The sequence below is a fragment of the Astatotilapia calliptera genome, chromosome 17 (assembly GCF_900246225.1).
Source record: "Astatotilapia calliptera chromosome 17, fAstCal1.2, whole genome shotgun sequence".
Lineage (NCBI taxonomy): Eukaryota > Metazoa > Chordata > Actinopteri > Cichliformes > Cichlidae > Astatotilapia > Astatotilapia calliptera.
In genome coordinates this window covers 24,639,021-24,658,260 of record NC_039318.1, presented here as the reverse complement: position 1 = coordinate 24,658,260, position 19,240 = coordinate 24,639,021, and the positions used below count along the sequence as shown (strand labels likewise).

Below are 19,240 nucleotides of genomic sequence, written 5' to 3'. Positions count from 1 at the left end.
TACGACAGCAGCTGGGAAATGCGTTCTGTTGCCAAAGTGTTGCAGTTTCACTGAATGGATTTGATTTGGCTTCTCCTCATTTGAATCAAGTTTACATTTAGCCTATTTTATGCAAATCAGAGCTCCCCAAACCTTTTAAACTAACCACACACACACACTCTAAAATATAGACCCATTGAACAGTTTCAGGGTTCATTGCTTACCTTGGTGTTTAAAGGAACACGTTTAGTTAAAGGTTTGCTAATATATAAGAAAGCAACTAGAAGAGCTGTTATTTTGGCCCATTTTATCCTCTCCCTCTCTACTGGGAAGAACCTCAGTACTTCAGAAGGAAACATGTTGGACCGCCCCCCCCCCCCCCCCCCCTTTTTAAGTGTCTTAAAAGTAAATATATCTGCTTCTGTTAATCCCAGGAGATGACATGACATTAAAAAAAATAAAATCTGCATTTCCATAAAATTTTAATAAAGGAAAAGCAGCACTGAAAAATAATTCCTGTGTACATAATGTAGATGCAAAGAGGCAGCAGAACGGGCACGGAATAAAGAAAGTAAGGATGAGAGAAGCGAGAGCGGGTTAGGATGTTAGCCTTGTAATGTCAGATGAGTTCTGCACTTGAGATGTTGTTCCAGCTAATTCACCATCATCTGCACAAAGACGTGCACACTTGCAAAGTAATCTTGACCTGCACACATCTAATTGCGAGCTAATCGCAACCATTTAAAGAACAGCATATTTATTATTGCGAAGTTCTTCCATTACCTCCTCTGCATATAAATCACTTACTAGCCCAGTGCCTGGATTTCCGTGGAATATAACTATGGGTTTCTGCATGACTTGGACTGAATAATAACCATCTCTCTCTCGCTCTCTTAGTTTCGGTCTCTGCTCAGAACCAACTCCCCACCTCTGGGAACTGCAGGTTTTCATTTGGCTGTGATGCAACAGCTCCTTCCACAGTCGTCTAAGTTGATTTTACATTTTACTGTCATTCAGTTTAAGTACTGGCAGCAGTCCAGTACTGTTGACAGTCTCCATCAGTCAATGTGAAAACCTCATAACCTCATGTTTATGGATTTATATATTTTTTTATTTTAATGAGTGCTGTTGAGATTTAATGTGATAAATCATTTTCTTCCAAAAAGCTGGAAAATGCTATAAAATGCTCACACAAAGGGTAACTGGAAGAGCCAATACCTCAAAACCTAAGGGAAAAAAAAAGTGTGCTGGCATTTTTAGATGTGAAGTGACCAATAAAACCACAAAGTTACAGTCTTTCCTTAAGCCATTGCAAGTCTCAAGCTTCTAAAAGCATTTTCATGCAGAGTGAAAAAACTGCAAGTTTTATGTGACTGACCGGACTTTTTCTTTTCGAGTTTTTCGCACAACAAACAGATGAGAGAGAGTGAGACATTGGATTATATTCATCCAAAGTCTGAGAGATTCTTCTGTCACTTAAAAGATCAGACACTACTTTCCTTGGAGGCTTCCTTTTAAATCGGTGACCTCATCCACTCAAGTGTGCCTGCTAGAGCACATGAAGGCTCTGCTTATGCGCAATTAACTAGGCTCAAGCATCTGAGACAAATTTTTACACATATATCAAGGGAAACATGAAGAAGCACCTATTGAAACATCATGTTCACATTGTGAAAAACCTAAAGGCTGCAATAAGAAATAGAAGCGAGCAGCTCTAAAGAGATTACGGAGACTGGTGGGATTAGAACCTCTGAACCAAAGACACGATTCCCGGACCCTTAATGAGCTGAAGCTGAGGAAAAAGTATACGCCGCGTGTGAACTTAAATAACTCGAAGCATCACAGAAACCTGGACTTTGAAGTTTGAGTAAGTGGTGGAAATGCTGTCACATCTAAAAGCCACGGTGATTTAAGTCTACAGTGTTACTGAAAGTAACTTCTTTTCTTAAAAAAAACAGAAGGAAATCACCTCAATTAACAAAAAAGATCAAAAATGAAACAAAAGGAAGGAGGAGCTGAGATTTCTTTGTCACAACACAATCATGAAATAAAAGCAGAGATGGTATAAATAGATGGACGCAGCGATCGGAGTGGGTAGTGTCCAGTTATGAAGCTTCACACTGAAGGTTTTCCCTTATGTAAACCTGTCATGCAAGGGGTGGATCTGACACAGAACTCATTGGCAATAATCCTCCTTTCTGACTCTAATAATAACCATAATTTACAAAATGAACTTCATATTTTATTGAATATGAGTTGGAACTAGAGATTTAGCCAACAAAGTCCTCAGAACACAAAGCACAGCAAGGCAGCTGAGAGTAATTTTCCTATAGACTTCTATACAACTGGACAGCTTTTTGCAACCAGGGGATCCAGCCCCCTGGTGGTCATTAAAAATAATGCAGCCTTTAGGTACTGAAGGCCATGTCTATCTTGTATCCATACTGTTAAGGATTTTTTTCTTAGCAAAAAAAAGAGAAAAGAAAAAACGACGGATAAGAGTTTATTCGGAGACCTCATCTCCGCCACAGCATCTCTGTTCCTTCAGCAGACTACACCAAACTCATATCCAGATAAGTGAGGATCTCTCCTGCACCGCTGAACAAAATCATCTGCTAGTACTCCTCCCGCCCATCATCATTTACAAATAACATTTTGCTATTTCATTGCCTTTTAGTTATTGTCATTGTTTTGGTAAAACTTGTTCAGGCGCACTCCAATGCATTTGTTTTTGCAATTTTTAAAGCTTAAGCTACACTTTTCATGTACCCACCGGATTCTGCAGAGGTAACGCCCCTCCCCGGGGCATCCTCGATGGGGAAGAGTGGTAAATGTAAACATCTCTTTCCATAACAGCCAACCCTAAAGCTATTTCAAATTACAGTCACGAGTTATTCTAATTTTGTCCATTTCATATCGCTCTGTGCAACAATATATGTAGAAATGTTGCAGCTGGTTTTGGTTGGAACTCACTACCTAGTAGTTAATGTTGGCTCTAACTGGCATTCACATGGTGTAACAGATGGCTTTATCTATCTGACGAGCTTCATCATTACAGCAAATATAACCTAAGGTGTACGGTTATTGTAATATTTAGAGCTCACAATCAAAACATGAAAAAACAAAAAGATTATTTTATTACGCTGGAATAATGAAAATGAATGGCAATGGCATATTTTTACGCTATCATTAAATTACCACCCAGACTCCTGTTTTATAAGTTGAAGAACACCAGGGATGTAATTAAAATAACCACTGTGAAAAAGTAAGTGGAAATTAACTGAGGAAGAAAAACTGGAGTTTCTTTCACTTTGTGACTCAGCTGATTAAAGATATTTGTTAAAAAATAGAGCAAAACAGTAAGATGTTTGGACTTTGGATGTTTGGATGTTTGCTTTTCTCTGGGAAATGTTTTCTAGGAATTGAACCTGAGAAATTCCTATTTTTTTTTCCTACTAACAAGTCAAACCTCTCTCCTTTTTTTACCAGGCAGCTCTTTCCTTTAAAATTCATGCCTTCCTTCTTTCTTCCACATCTAATTGGCCATTAAATTATTAAAATGTATAAAAGGCTGTATGATGGCCGAGCGACCGCGCAAGAAGGAACTCTGTCTCCCTCTCCCCATGGAAGGCAGCTCCCATCGCCAAAAGGATCTAACATTGCTTCTGGCAACCGACCATTAAATTGGCCATCTGCAATTTCCTTTTTTTTTTTTTGCTCCATCCTGCAGGGGCGGCAGGCTGACAGAGACTGGAGTCAGGTGGGAGAGAAGAAAGTCGGCTGCTATGTGTTATCTATATAATGGTAGGGGTCTCCTGAGAGTTGGAGGTGGACAGGCAAACTAGGCGCTGGACTTTTTGAGTGGTTTAAAATCTAAGCCTCAGGCCTGTCTGACCACAGGAAAGAGATGGAAGAGAGTATCTGTTTGTCTGGATTAGGAGCCTGAAGAGCCACTGCAGCTCAGGCTCAAGTGAGCCAAGAAAAAGCCAGCATGAACGTAGTGTGTGTGTGTGTGTGTGTGTGTGTGTGTGTGTGTGTGTGTGTGTGTGTGTTTCATTGAGAATTTACTTTAGATTGGTTTTAGTGTCCTTCATGTCAGATTTCACTCTCATCTCCATAGAGCCAAAAGATGGATAAATGGAAAGCAGACTTGTGTGGGGGAAGTGTGGACGTGAGGTGATGAGCCCCATTCATTCAAGCTGCTGAAAACTACCCATAGTGCCACACTGAAGCATACATTCCTTAAAAAAATATAGAAATATCACAAAGAAGAATGGCCGCAATCATACGCGTTATTAAGCGTGTCTTAAATAAATCCTTACCTTCATATGTTCCACTCTCTAGCAGGGCTCCACTTTTCTCCAGTTCCATAAACCGGTCAATGGTCACGAAATTATAATCCACCCCCGGGACCTCTCCTTCCTTGGGCTGCCTGGTTGTGCCTGCAGAAGATAAGCAAGAAGAGCTATAATGTGAATAACTACTGAATGAGAGGGGGACTTTGATTAAGGGTGAGTCTTTTTCAGTGTTTTCGAGACGATCAGAACAAGCTGACCCAGGCCCAGCTCTATTCATTAAATTCCCTATCTTTACATTCCTTTTTTTGTCCCATCCTTTGTACAGCTGAGACTGAATATTTAACAGAGAGGAGAAGTGGCAAGGTATGATTTCAGGAGCTAAGTGATGCAATTTGGACACCAAGAGGAGAAATCAAATCAATTTGCATGGAGTTGACAGCATGTCGAGGACTCCCTGACAGGAGCAGCGGTCCTGCCAGCTGACAGGAACACGGGTGCGGTGAAAATATTTTACCCTGTGATAGCAGCATTTTAAGTCAAGTCACGACCATCATTTCTCCTCCAGTTACTAAAACAAAGTGTGTCAAAGTGTTTACAATGTTAAAATGAGGTACAAATGACTTCCTAAATACGTTCTCATAGCTGTGTGCTAATTAGACTAGTTAAAACTGATCCCAGCTGTGATAACACGCAGCACTCTACCCCTGAGGTGCTGAATGGGTTTTCACATCTGAGGGAGCGTTACTCACACTAAAGCAGAGCCTGTAAACCACACTTGTTAAAGCCTGACTATAAAGTATCCAACTGTGTGTTTTAAAGTTAACGGCGGAGCGTTGTGCCACCGATCGCCCCTTGTACGCAGCATGGGGTGATTTGACTTTATGTGAGGCCAGATGACATCGCTCCTGCATTACAAGTTTCAAACAACGCCTGTAAAAGTTTGTGTGTTGTGTAGATGTGGGCCAAGAAAAGCCAAAAGTACGCAGGTTTCAGTTTCCATAAACACAGATTACTGCACTTTTAACTGTATAAACAGAGCTACATCAGTTAAAGAGCTGATCTTAAAACTACCAAGTGGGAAAAATGGGTATGCTTAAGAGCCCAAGAGGATGAAATTGTTAGTTTTTCTTGGTTCACTTCATGAATAAGAAGAAAGGGGATAGAATCAGCAAGCCTACTTCATCTTACTGCCCCTAAAGGGTTTACATTAAAGGCTGAAAAACTCCTTGAGGTTCTCGAGGCTGCAAGTCGGCCAACATCAAGATCGGGCAGTTTAGAGACATTTGCATGGTTTGTGTTTTATACTTGAACTTTTCAGCAACAACAATCAGAAAATCTTGCCCTCTTTGGCAACGCGCGTGGAGGTGAGAGAGCAAGAAGAGGGTTTGATCTTCTCTCAAGCCGTCTGATCACTTCAATCACTTCTCATATGTACAAACAAGAGTGAGGCTGAATGCTTTGAAGGAGAGAGTATTCAAAAAAGTGCATACGCTATTCGCATTTGAAATGCTGCCACTTGGATCAGGTATAAACAACTTTGCCATCAGACGTGACTGAGCCTCACATGGGGTGTATGAACTCACTGAGGTCTGCTTCTTTCATGTGTCAGCGTTTAGACAGTGTGATCAACATCATCAGCCCGAGCTTAAACTTCTTAAGATTTTAAAGTTTGGAACTGAAAAAATCTGAATCCAATTAAGATTTTTTAAACCCCCTAATCTTCAGGGCACCCAAGGGTTAAAAGGGGTCACCGCTTTAAATAGTGAAGTTTGGACAAAAGCAAACAGGTAAACAAAAAGCTCATGTTCAGAGTGTTTGAAACACTTTTGTCTGCTCTTGGTTCTTAATAAATTCAGAGAATCAATATCCCTAATATGGTCCTGTCAAAGGAAAGGCTTTGCTGTGCACTGGTCCTATGCAGAGCCTACCCACAGCTTTGCAGACCATTATCCACATGTAGCCATTTACTGTCATCACTGCCAAAATATATGAAACCACCGATCTGCTGCTGGTCCTTCAGCTTCTACCTGAGACTGAAGTTACAGTATTTTGTCGTCACAGTTTTCATCGACGACTGTTTGTTTTCCAGGCGATGTCTAAATAAAAATTTATGCATGAGGACAAAAAGTATGATGAAATGTGTTGACACTTCCGTCAACAAATAAAAAGTTAAACAAACTGTTCTGGAGAGATGAGAGAAAGGCGGAACGAGTTTGGAAGTGATCCAATGAGAAGTAATCTTCTGGTGCTGTAAGGTTAGACGGGCACATTTTCTCTGCCACCAGGAAGCAGTACAGTACAACAACTAGCTCCTATGCTTCCTGATGCTCATGAAAACGTGACAAAATGTCAGCGCTTGGGAGGAAGAGAAGATTTGACATATAGACACATTTTGTCTTTGTTGTCAAGGAAACTGAGATGCTTTGTTAAATGTATGGAGCAACTTGCTGGTAAAAAATGACAAAGCAACTTTAGATTTAGTCTATCATAATCTTATGATATTTAGTTGACTCAAACTAGACTAAAATAACTTAGGTGCCTAAATTAGGACTAAAACTAAATCAAAATTTGTTGTCAAAGTCAACACTTCTGTCTACTGTCTGTGTCAGTCACTCTGTTCCCTGTTCAAGCCCACATTACAACTAGTCAGCGTTCAACCTACGTATAGCATCATCCCTGGTAGGCTACATGCTGTCGGGTTTTGGAGGACTGCACACAACCACATCTTCGTAGTTTGCTTACCTACAAACGTCACTTTGTGTAGCCAAAGGGACATGAATGCACCACGGTGAATCAGGCACAGAGATCTGGCTTTGGATAAGTGCACAGATGCCCCATCCAACGAGTGTTAAATGCTGCATTTAGGGTGTAAGTTTAGCTCACTCTGTTGAGCAGCCTCATGTTGTTATTGTAGGCAAAGGCACAGGTTCAAATTTATGGTGTGTGTTAGCCCTGCTCTTTTGCCCAGCTTTTTTATCTTACCTTATCACATTAAGGCCCAAAAATATATTAAAAGAAAGATGGAATTTAAAATCTTCCTTAAATCTAGATAACTGCAAACCCTTCTGAAACCTAACGTGCACTTCCCTAGCCTACATCGTCTGTGAGTGTCCTGTTTCATAGCTTTGTTTCCTCCGATTGATTTCTGGCTGTTTGTTCTGCCACTGCTTTTTTAATTGGCTCAAAATGAAATGAACTCTCCAGAAGAAAACGTTAGTGTTTTGACAGTGAAACGGTGGAGCAAAGTAGGCACACCACACACAAGTATAAATGCTCTTCATAGAGTCAATGATGAAGTTTGAATAAGCTTAATCTTTTGTTGATGCGTTATAGCCAGTAAGATGCAAGCTAGCTTAACAGGGGAAGAAAAGGAGCTAAAATGTTTTAATGCTGATAAACTGAAGGGGAGCTGCAAGGTCTAGTATGAGATAAATCTGAACCATTTTGAACTATGGATCATGCAGAGCTATGGTAATAGAGTCCAAAAATAAAATATGCAATTGAAAATATATACGCTTGAATCATTTTTTGTGTGTGTTTCTTGTCATTCCCAGTCTCTATGTTGATAGATTATCTGTCTTTTCAATATTTTGCTCTGAAATAAAGGCAAAAACTATCCCAGAATTTTTTACTTAATTTAAATTTTTTTGCTGTGAACAACAAAACAAATCTTCTTTACTTCAAACCAGCTGCATGCCGTTAACCTTCGTGTCAAACCTTTTCATTTCTTCTTGTTAACAGGTTGATTATTGGTGCTTAAATGGAGAGAGCAAACCCCGAAAAGAATCAATGATCAGCTGGTGTCCTGGGGACTGCAGCGCCCGACTTTGTTCGCATAAGATTCACTCAGAGGAACCCTTTCATTTCTCGAGCACATGATACTGACATGACTATTTCATGAACTAAAGTGGCACCCTGTATGCACTTTTTCAGATGCTCAAATAGAAATTTACTGTCAAAACTAAAACATCAAGCTGGAACCTGCTGAGAGAGTAAGTCATGTGAGCTGATAAGAGCAAATGAGCAGCAGGGAACACCGTGGTCTACGCAAAAAAGTATTTTTGTGTTTCTGTTTGTGCTGCACCTCCAGAGGAGAAGAGCTTCTTGATTGTGTCTGTCTGCATGGGGGTTTGTGTACTCGTCAGATTAGCCTCCCTCCCAGGCAGAGCTCCTGACTGAGCAGCAGACACACATACACACGAAATTTCAAAGAGGACCTTTGATGTTGGGGGGCTATATTTAGCCGAATCTTCTGGTAGGACTTCTCTAGGGTGACAATTTCTAAAAGGAAGCACCCACAATGCCTCTCGATTTTCAGTCCTTTGTATGTGGGTCATGATCCTTTAGTGCTGATCTGTGAAAATAGAAACACCCCGCTCAAGTGCGCAGTATTTCTTTAGGAAGGTAAGTCATGATTATGTATAAAAGCCTCGGACACTTATCAAGATTTACTACTTTGTTCATAATTTAGTTAGTTTACCAGAGTCTGGGGTTAAAAAAAATCCCCTTAGGTGTGTTTCAGGAGTGTGTGAAGCTCTCCTTAAAAATAGGCATGCATACAAAACTTGAGCACAAACATGTTTCATTGATGTTTGAAGTGGGAAAAACTGAATACTACCCTAGCAGCAAAAATATTCTACCAGTTTAGAAAAAGAAAGAAAGTAAGACTTCCCTCTTAGCATTTGATTAGCATTTCAAAAATGAACAGGAGGTGCAATTTGACCAAAAGAATTGTAGCAGTTTCAGTTTTTGTGTGTGTGTGTATTTTTAAATCACAGTCATCCTCTTTTGCTACGGTCTTCTTTATTTTGGAATAAAAACTGAAGATAGAGAGAAAGAGAAATAGACCTTAGCAGATAACCAGAAGTGATTTTCACACCTTCCAACTTACACTTTGGACTCTGATTGGTTTTCCCACTTGGTCCAGGTGTGATTTAGGGCAGGTGCGAACCCAGTAAATTCACGTGGGTGCAGACAAAAACAACTGCACCGAGACTCTTGAGTTGAAATGTCTAGAACTCAAGTGCTGTGTTTATCCTCCCTTCAGATGGTCTGCTAGGGCTTTACTGCAGACACCTTCAGTTTTGGGTTGCTTTTGCTGAATGTTTTGGGTCATTATCCGTTTGCACAGTGATGCACCAACTGACCACTTATGCAGCATTTGGCTGTGTCTGAGCACAGAGTATAGCCTTGAATACTTCAGGATTCATTCAACTACTTGGTGCGACTGCTGATAGAAGTATCAGCAGACGCACCATTAATAAGTAGTAATAAGCACTTGTGACCCAGTTCCATTGGCAGCCATACATAACATTTCCTCCACCGTGTTTCACAGATGATGTGTGTGTACTTCAGTTCGTGAGCTGTTTCTCTCCTTCTCCGGTTGATCTTGGATTCATCTGTCAAAATAAAATCCTGGTAAAGATCTTTCAGATGTTTCTTGGTAAAGTCTAATCTGACCTTCCTGTTCTTGAGTGTAACCTGTGGTTTACACCTTGTTGTAAACCTTCTGTATTTCCATTGATGAAGGCATCTCTTTAGACTTTGACAATGATACGCCCACCTACTCAACAGTGTTCCTGGTCTTTCAGGCCTTTTAGTGTTGCTGAGTTGACCAGCACATCCCTTCTTTTTGAGAATAATGTATCAGATTGTTGATTTTGCCCTAAATCCTAAAGTTTTTTGGTTTCTCTCTACAGCCACACGTCTTTGGACCTCACACTGAGAGTTTCCCTGAGCATCTACATTTCAGTTCAACTTCAGATCTTCTCTCTGATTACTTGCTCATAAAATAAAAAAGCAGCAGACCTCACCCAGACAGGAAACTCCTTGTCGGTCAATTGTCCAGTTACTTCTGAGACTCTAAAAAAAAGAGGGCACTAGTGTAGTTCAATGTCTGCAATCAATCACTAATAGTTGTTAATTCAACCTACAAGCTATTATTTTTCTGAAAGCAATTGTGCAAGCCTGACAAGCTTCAAACTGAAACTAAATCATCCGGCCTGACAATGCATGACACAGTTTGGTGGTACTGTGAAAAAATAAAATACATCTCTAAAGAACATTTAGTTTCTACACATGAGGCATCCACAGCAGACGTGTTGCGCTCTTAAACAGACGTATAAATCCACCTTTACATCTTTAGAGTCTAGGACAGTCTTCAAAGGCAGGGGAAGAGATAGACAATGCCATTGAGTACTTTAGCAAATAGCAGCTCATTTCCTTGTTGTTAGCATTTGAAAATAAATTATTGTTTTCTCCCAGGAGATGCAAAACAAGAAACATAGAATGGCAGAAAGTTAACAATGAGAACATCGCACTGAGCTGTTTGTATGCTGAGTGAGAGTGAGAAGTGAGTACAGGTGTAAAAACAGAGGAGCGGATGAGAGAGCAGCTTAAGTTGTAGCGTGGGCTGCGGCCCTCGTAGCCTACAGCCATCCTGCTGCTCTCAAGTAAGTTCTCGAGCCAGATACAACTCCACAGTCACGGGCCACGAGTCCAGCCCTCACTTGTGCAGCCAAGCACCATTATCGGATGCCCCTGTCAAAGCTAACACCTGTAGTGGTTTCACACTGGGACTAGTGCTCCTACAGAATACATTAACATAGCTCTGAGCCCATCTGTATGTTAATCAAATACACCAGATGAAATGCATGACCTCTGTGTTCTGCCTCACAGTTGCACATTGAGAATAAAATCACTGTAACCTGCGCACAATTTGAACTTAACTGTAGGCAATACAAAAAAGTGCAACAGGGACCCAGACAGTCTCTGGAAAGCAGAAACATTGGCCTCTATTTAAAACAACAGATTCATATCCAGAGTATGTCCTGAAGCATGACAGAGAGATGTTGTACTGTGTATTTATGATAGGGAATCAAAGCATGTGCACGGGCCCTGAGGAAAAGATTATACCATAAGAATTCAAACAAATCATTTCCATACAGTTACACAGTGCGGTCTAAAAGCAAAGAAAAATATGGAAAGTAAAGCAAATGTTTATCTTTGATGTTTTTGCTTTAAACTGAGCGTAATGTCCTCTTACAGAATATTGGGGTAAAAAAAAATTAAGGCTCATTTTTGCAATTTCAAGGTGATGTACTTTTTCAAAATCTGCCCAAGGGCTTTAATAGGATCAGCTTAATCTTTGGTCAGTAAACCTAAAGAGTTTGATGCTAAAGTGGGGATTTAAAATTTCTGTCATTGGCTGACACTTTGTCCAGTTTGTCATAAACGTTATTTATGATTCATCATGTTTGATAAAGGTCCGCCCCTGTATGCCAATTTTCAATAACAGTCACAGCACCACCTAGTGACAACAGGAAATGACCAGAGCCATCTGCTCAGCCTCTTTAGGTTATATTATTTTGAAAACTGTGACTTTTCATCAAATGTTGCGACCCTGGCAGCATGGCCCATTTTGATATTTTGCCATGAAGCACGAAATTGCTGTAACTCAAAAACGTATTGTCCAACCTGCTCCAAACTGGCCCCAATCTGAATACAGATGACCATTAGAGCGTTACCTAGAAATGCCAGATTTATATTTAAACTGCTTCTCCTCCTCAAAAGTGGTGATCCAAAATCTTATAAAATCATGAACCTCGGCAAACTCATCAGGCATAAAGAACTGTTTGGATTTTATGGGTTGTGCATATGTGTGTGGTAAAATGGGTGCATAACGCCCATAATGATCTGCTAGATTATGATCTTTTAATTAATTTATTTAGAGATCAAAAATTTGCTTTTGTACAGATATTTTGTTATGTGTCTGTTTGCCATGCCCAACAAAACTAACGTTTTCTTACATTTATATATTTTTCAATTGCTATTGTGGACGTGCAGGTCTTTTACAATTGCACTGGAGACCAGTACATTCAATTAAATCTATCATCTCTTCAAGTAGATCCTGATTCATAGCCACTGTGGATTTACGGTGGAACAAGCAAAGTGAAAACAGTTCACAAAGTTCCTCCATTTGTCATTAAGTGGCCAAGCCCTTTGGGGTGCAGGCTCTGGTCATTTAAAACAACCCTGGATAGTGGCGTTAATATCTATAGCACTAATTGGCTATTCGTTAGTTCTCCTGCGGTGCTCACTGGACCGTTCTTCAATTAAAAAACATCTGTTTCCTTCACAGTGTTGGAAAAATCAGTCGGCTTGGTGAAGTAGCCAGGCAAGGTCGAAGGAAAATATCTTACTAAACATACCTTGGCTCTTATTGGCTGCAAATGATTTTTTGGATTGTTTACTATGAGAAAACATGTTACATATTCCTGACAACAAAAAGAAATGAATTTTAGCAATAAAGTTAGGGTGAAACAAGTTGTGTTTATTGTGTGGATGCCTTAATAGGCATCCACACTATTGAGTTCCTGTTTCTCTTTATTCTTTATTATTCCGGGTGTTTCCGTACACTTTTTGCCGTGGATCTACTTCCACAATTTTTGTGCTATTTTCACCGTTCAAACTCTAAACTGTTCTGCTCTTTCTGCTAATGCCGGCTATGACTTTTGGTGTTTATTACTATTATACTTTTTAAAATATTACACTTTTTTCCTTTAATTTGTCCCATTGAAATGAATGGGAAACTTCCACAATTCTGCTAAAACTTTCTTGTCTTTGAAACTTAACTACTGCCTCATACTTTCACCTAGAAACTTCATTCAAACTTTAAAATGTTCTCAAATGATTTGGCTATTCCTGTATGATTCAGCTTTTTCAGATCTTCTACCGTTTTAATCTTATCCCTCTTTGAGTTTTCAGTTGCAAAATTGTGATTTTTCAGAAAATACATGCGTTGCTATGGTTGCTATGCAATTAACTCAGAGGGGACAGTGAAACTGTTTGAATTTTCTCTTCATGTCCAAACAACTTCTTGCTACTCGCTCAATTTCCACTCAAGCCCCACAAATTATACACCAAAACGTAGGTATTTTTGCTGGCTTTCAGAAAATGTCACTATCATTGTTGTGGGACTCATAGATATTTTGCAAATCTCCTCAGAGTAACACAAAGTCAGAAAACTCTCCATATAAACTCAATGGAGAGTTTGTTCAAAATCACCGCTGGATTTCTCTAATGAGAGGCATTTTCAAATTGTCATATCTCCTTAACGAAGCGAAGTTAAGACATGAGGCTTGTCCCCGTATATGTTCAGACACTCCTGACGCTCACAATTCAAGAATTTCTTTCTCACCTATTACCGTTCTGAAATGAGTTGGACTTGTTTGAGGGTAGGAAATTTGTCCCTCGCTCAGATTTAATCAGATTTCAATCTCTGGAAATGAACCACTTTTTTCTCTCGTCATATCTTTTTGATGGATTTCCACAGAGCCCTGAAAATTTCCATGACTGTTCACCAAAGCCTGCTGTTTCTTACGGTGAAAGAATGATTTTGATGCTCCATATAGATTTAGAGTTACCAAAGGTTGTTTGAGCGCAAGTCAAGGCAGTTTTTGCTTCGCCTCTACTCAGTTACAGTGTATTACAAGTCATATATCTTTAAGAATTTATGTTTTATCTCTGAATTATGAAGACCTGAAGATTCCCCCATCTCTTCTGAATAAAACGATGCCTGAATGACCGTTCTAGCCTCTACGGTTAGGAAATTATGGCCATTTGTTCGAGGGGAATCCTGAATGTCAGAAATACACTGAAGAAAACTCACACCTCTCTCTGTGTCTGTGTGTGTAAGGGCTGACTACAGCAGGTGCAGCTAATTTAACTGACCTACATATACCAAGCCCAGACTCTCCACAGCTCCTGTTCCCTTTACTGTCTGTGTATGTGTGTCTGTGTATCAATATTTCTCCTATGTTTAGGTATTACTCCTCAATCATAGTATTTCTGCTAAAGCAAAGTACTTCTACTACATCTAAGTACTTTTGCCAAATCATAGTATTTCTGCTAAATCATAGTATTTCTGCCAATTCATAGTATTTTTGCAAAATCATGGTATTTGTGCAAAATCATGGTTTTGGGGCCAAATATTTCTGTTATTTTATAATATATGTGCTGAATATATTATATGTGCCAAATCATAGTATTTATCCCAAATTATAGTATTTATGCCAAATTACAGTATTTCTGCTAAAACGCAGAAATAGTACCTTTTAGCAGGAATTTCTACCAAAAGATAGTACTTCTGCTAAATCAGAGTATTTCTGCTAAACCAGAGTATTCCTGCCAAATCATAGTATTTGTACTGAAACATGGTACTTCTGCCCAATCATAGTATTTATACCCAATCATAGTATTTCTGCTAAATCATAGCATTTGTGCCAAATCATGGTATTTGTGCAAAAACATAGTATGTCTGCAAAACCATAGTATATCTCTTATGTTATAGTATTACTACTAAGGCATAATATTTCTGCCAAATCATAGTATGTGTGCCAAATCGCAGTATTTATACCAAATCACAGTATTTGTGGTAAAACATAGTATTTCTGCCATATTGTGGTATTTGTGCAAGAGTATATCTTTATATCTTTATAACCATAGTATATCTTTTATGTCATAGTATTACTACTAAGGCATAGTATTTCTGCCAAATCATAGTATTTGTACTAAATCATAGTACTTGTGCCAAATCATAGTATTTGTTGAACATCATAGTATTGGAACCAAAACATAGTATTTGTCCCAAAGCATCGTATTTGTATGGAGTAATAGTATTTCTTCTAAATCATAGTATTTCAATCAAATCTCAGTAGTTGTGTTAAAATGCAGTATTATTGCCAAATCATAGTATTTGTACCCAATCATAGTATTTTTGCCAAATCGTGGTATTTGTGCCCAATTAATAATTCTGTTATGTTATAGTATTACTACTAAGTCGTAGAATATCTGTTATGTTATAGTGTATCTGCGGAATATAGTATGTGTGCCAAATCGTAGTATTTACACCAAATCACAGTATTTTTGCTAAAACATAGTATTTCTGCCATATTGTGGTATTTGTGCAAGAACATTGAACTGTTATGTTATAGTATTACTACTAAGTCATAGTATTTCTGCGTTGTTATAGTATTTGTGCTAAAACGTAGTATCTCTGCCAAGTCATAGAATTAATGCAATTTCATAGTTTTTTTTTAGGAAATCTGTTATGTTATAGTATTACTACTCAGTCATAGTATTTCTGCCAAATCATAGTATTCGTGTGAATTTGTATACTGTAATATCACTGTATTATGTAGTGGCTAAGTAGGGGCTGTTTACTAAGTGCATCAGTGTAAATAGGTCATCTCTTGTGTTGGAGTGCCCTCTTGTGGCGCCTTTTGGGTAGTGCCTTAGTAAACGGGAACCCTGTAAAAAGTGGCATCAGACTGATTTGTAGTGGAGGAATTTGTTACCAGTTTTCTTAATCTTTAATCTGTATGCATGTTGTAATGCATACCCTGTTCTTAATCATAGAAACCACACCATATCACCTCTCCACATCCTCCTACTGTATGCCATACCTCCCTGTACCATCCATCTGACCGCAATAAACTCCACCTGTGGTAATCTAATCCCTGGATGTCAGCCTCTCCTTCTGACCGAGGATAGTTATAGTATTTGAGCCAAATCATAGTATTTGTGCTAAAACATAGTATTTCTTCCAAATCATAGTATTTGTGCCAAAGTATAGTATTTCTTCCAAATCATAGTATAACTGCACAATAAAGGTTCTTGAGCCACATCAGTGTTTGTGCCAAATCTTAGTATTTCTTCTAAATCCTAGTAATTCTGCTCAATGATAGAATTTCTGCTATGCTTTAGTACTTTTTTCCTAGATTGTAGTACTTCTGCTAAGTCAAAGTATTTCATGTAAATCATAGTATTTCTACCAAGTCCCAATGTTTCTGCTAAATCATAAATAATGTTTTAGTACAAATTGTATGATTTGGTGGAACTTTCTGTGTTCCAGCACAAATGCTATGATTTGGCAGGAAAAAAATATTATTTAGTATAAATACTAAGTTTTAGCAGAAATGCTATGTTTAAACTTTAAAAAATTCTGCTATTTCTGCTGATGTGTGTTATGACTTTTGACCATTGAAATGAATGGAACACATTATCAATGTGGTCACTGATTTTGCATGATGGGTTGAGCTGTGCTTTACCTCAGTGAGATAAGCATCCGTTCTCAGACTGGGAGGCCTGGGTTCAAATCCAGCTTATGGCAACATTTCTTTCACTTAACAGTTAAACTTTTTTTAAACTCTTTTCAACACAAATTTCATTTTATTCACCCCTTTTCAGCAAAATTTTCAGTTTTTTTAACCCCTTTTCAGCACAAATCCAAACTTTATCAGCTCTTTTTCAGCAAAAACCTCTTTTCAGCAGAATTCTGCTCATTCAACTCTTTTCAGCAAAATTTTCAGTTTTTTCTGCTGTTTTCAGAAAAAAACTCTTTTCAGCAGAATTCTGCTCATTCACCTCTTTTCAGCAGAATTTTCACCCCTTTTTTTTTGCCCAAATTCTGCTAGCACAATTGTCAATCTCTCCACCTTTTCTTTGTGAGAAAGTGTTTGGCTCAGTGAGCTAAATAGCTGCCCTTTGATCAGGAGGGCCAGGTTCGAATCCTGCTCAGGGCATCTTTTTTTTTTTTTTTTTTGTTTCAACTTTTTCAGCTTTTTTCAGCAGATATCTTCAGCCGTTAAGGCATCCACACTGCATTTTCGCAGGAAATGCAAATTTTTCTAGTTTTATTTGCTTTCTGTGCAGCCCACTGTTTTAACTTTTCTTCTGATAATTGATAATGGCAGTTGTTAACATTCTTAAATGAATATAACAACAATAGCCCCACATGTATTTTATTGTTATTGCAACAGCTTTGGATGGACATAACATAACAGCTTGTTTGTATTGTTACTTTAATGTGCCCATCTCATTCTCTCTGGTTTAAATAAATAAAACATGTACAATAAAATACAGGCGCTAGCCACAGAGTGAGTGCTCGTCTTGAATCATCTTAGTGTCGTATATATGATGCTGTGTGTGAGTGTGAGAGTAGGTAGTCTAGGTAACAGCCATAGTGAAGTGACAGACTGCAGGAAAGGAAAAAATAGTGTCCACATGTCTACTACTCTTTGCTAAAGTCTCTCCTCTCTTTCCATTTTCCCTCTTATATGTTTCATATTCTAATCACACAAATCTCCTATGGGCAGAGTAATAGCATTCTCATTTAGCTACGGAGTTGCAACCTCCCCTGCATAATCTCACCGCATCAAAGCATAAAAGTCATTGTGCAATTTACCTCCATGAATTCATTTTTAAATCTTAAAGAAACTGAAAAGAAGAAAATGCCTCTACAAGTTTAACACTACAGTACCACATTCATCATGTTTATTCAAATTAAAGAAAAAGTAGTTGTGTTAAGATGTTGAGGTCAAAGACAGGATTAGACACCTTACAACCTCAAAAAAGACCAGTTTAGTGCTTAAGGCCGACCCTGAACTCCTCCGCCCCAAAACCCTTTGTTTTGACTGTCTAAAACAGTGTCAGCATGGCCTATTGTAACCATCCAAATCTAACCATTAGCCAATTAGGAAGTGATGGGCAGCTGTAATGCCCTTGCATTAGAGGGATGGATTAGTTTCCCATTCAGCAGCTGCCTGTGGGCAAATGGACTGATGGAGGACAGTGAAATGCTGTACCACGCCACTGAAAGCTGCTTTCACTGCACTTTGCCTTCAAAGACAGCAAGAGTAGCAATGTGCTTATTCACTGTTTCCAGCGATGATAAAGAGCAGGGTCTTAATAAACTGTGATTACGTATCATTTAGGTGGCAATAATGTGTGCTGAACTGGGAGTGTGAAGGATGCTGCTGTTTTCACGACCAAAGTTAATTCTGCTCCTTTAAAATCTAATCATATTGAATGCTTTGGTTCATAGATACAAAACCTCACTCTTGGTTCCTGACCAAAGATACGTAATATTTTTGTCCTATAGCCCTCTTAATGAAATTTTAGGTTCATTCGAGTTCAGTCAAGCTCGGTGAGAATGACTGCGTGTTGCTCTCCTGCTTATTGACAGCCAGTAATGTGGGATAGATTGGAGAAAGCCAAGCACTGAACCACACTCCCCTGCCTGTTGGCCCTCTGCCGCCCTCCCCTGAATTCCATTAATAGCTCTGCCCTCCAGGAGGTGCTAGGTGGACCGCCTGTAATGCAGCCAGAGATATTAATGACTGCTTCCTTCCTGATAAAGAGAGGGCTGATAAAGAGATAAAGAGGTGGGAAAAGCGGGGATTAACAGGGAAAATAATTATGCAGAGCAGAATTTTCTATGTTAAAGGTAGTACTACAAGACATTCACAAGCATTCCTTAAATAAATTATAAATTTTAATGGACATTAAAGAGATAAACCAGCAGGAGAGATATTGCAGGAGATCTGCTCACTTCTTTTTTATTTGTATTTTGTCTGACTAAACAGTCACTTGGGTTTTCTCCTATGCAAAGCACTTTGCATGATATTTACTCAGCATCAGTTTCTTGCTGTTTGTCAGCTCACAGTAGCCAATGCTTGCTGCATAACAAATGCACAAATAACACTCTGCTACACCAAAAAGACTCTCAGTGGACATTTTCCCATCAGCTCACATATCCAAAAGGGCACTTTCCTCTGAATCCTATTGTAGGAAAATAAAAGTCATATATAAATACTTCAAATACTATTCTACTGGTGCAAAGATGCAAGTAATTATATATTCACAGAGACTCAGTTGCTCCAAGCTCATGCCTGAAGAACAATGAGAGCTGCTTGAAATCTAATTTATTCAATCACATGTCAGTTTAAAGTTGGAGCAGAGCCCCGAAAATCCTACCAAACTACTGAAGTTGGAACAGGTTGTAGCATCTGATACTGCAATAACCTGTCAAAATGTGACAAGATTTCCCCGTAGATGGGATGAACACGTATTAATGCAGTTAACTGATGTGACACATAAGCTGAGCAGAGTTTTTCACTTTT

At 38.9% G+C, this 19,240-nt stretch overlaps 1 protein-coding gene across 8 annotated transcripts in view; it reads right to left on the bottom strand.

Moving 5' to 3' along the window:
• magi2a (membrane associated guanylate kinase, WW and PDZ domain containing 2a) overlaps positions 1–19,240 on the bottom strand; it is a 266,517-nt gene that overhangs the window by 85,686 nt on the left and 161,591 nt on the right. For all 8 annotated transcript variants that reach the window (XM_026146239.1, XM_026146241.1, XM_026146240.1 and 5 more), the window contains one exon: positions 4,302–4,421. In XM_026146239.1, coding sequence (XP_026002024.1) covers positions 4,302–4,421 — 120 coding nt within the window. The remainder of the gene's footprint in view (positions 1–4,301; positions 4,422–19,240) is intronic.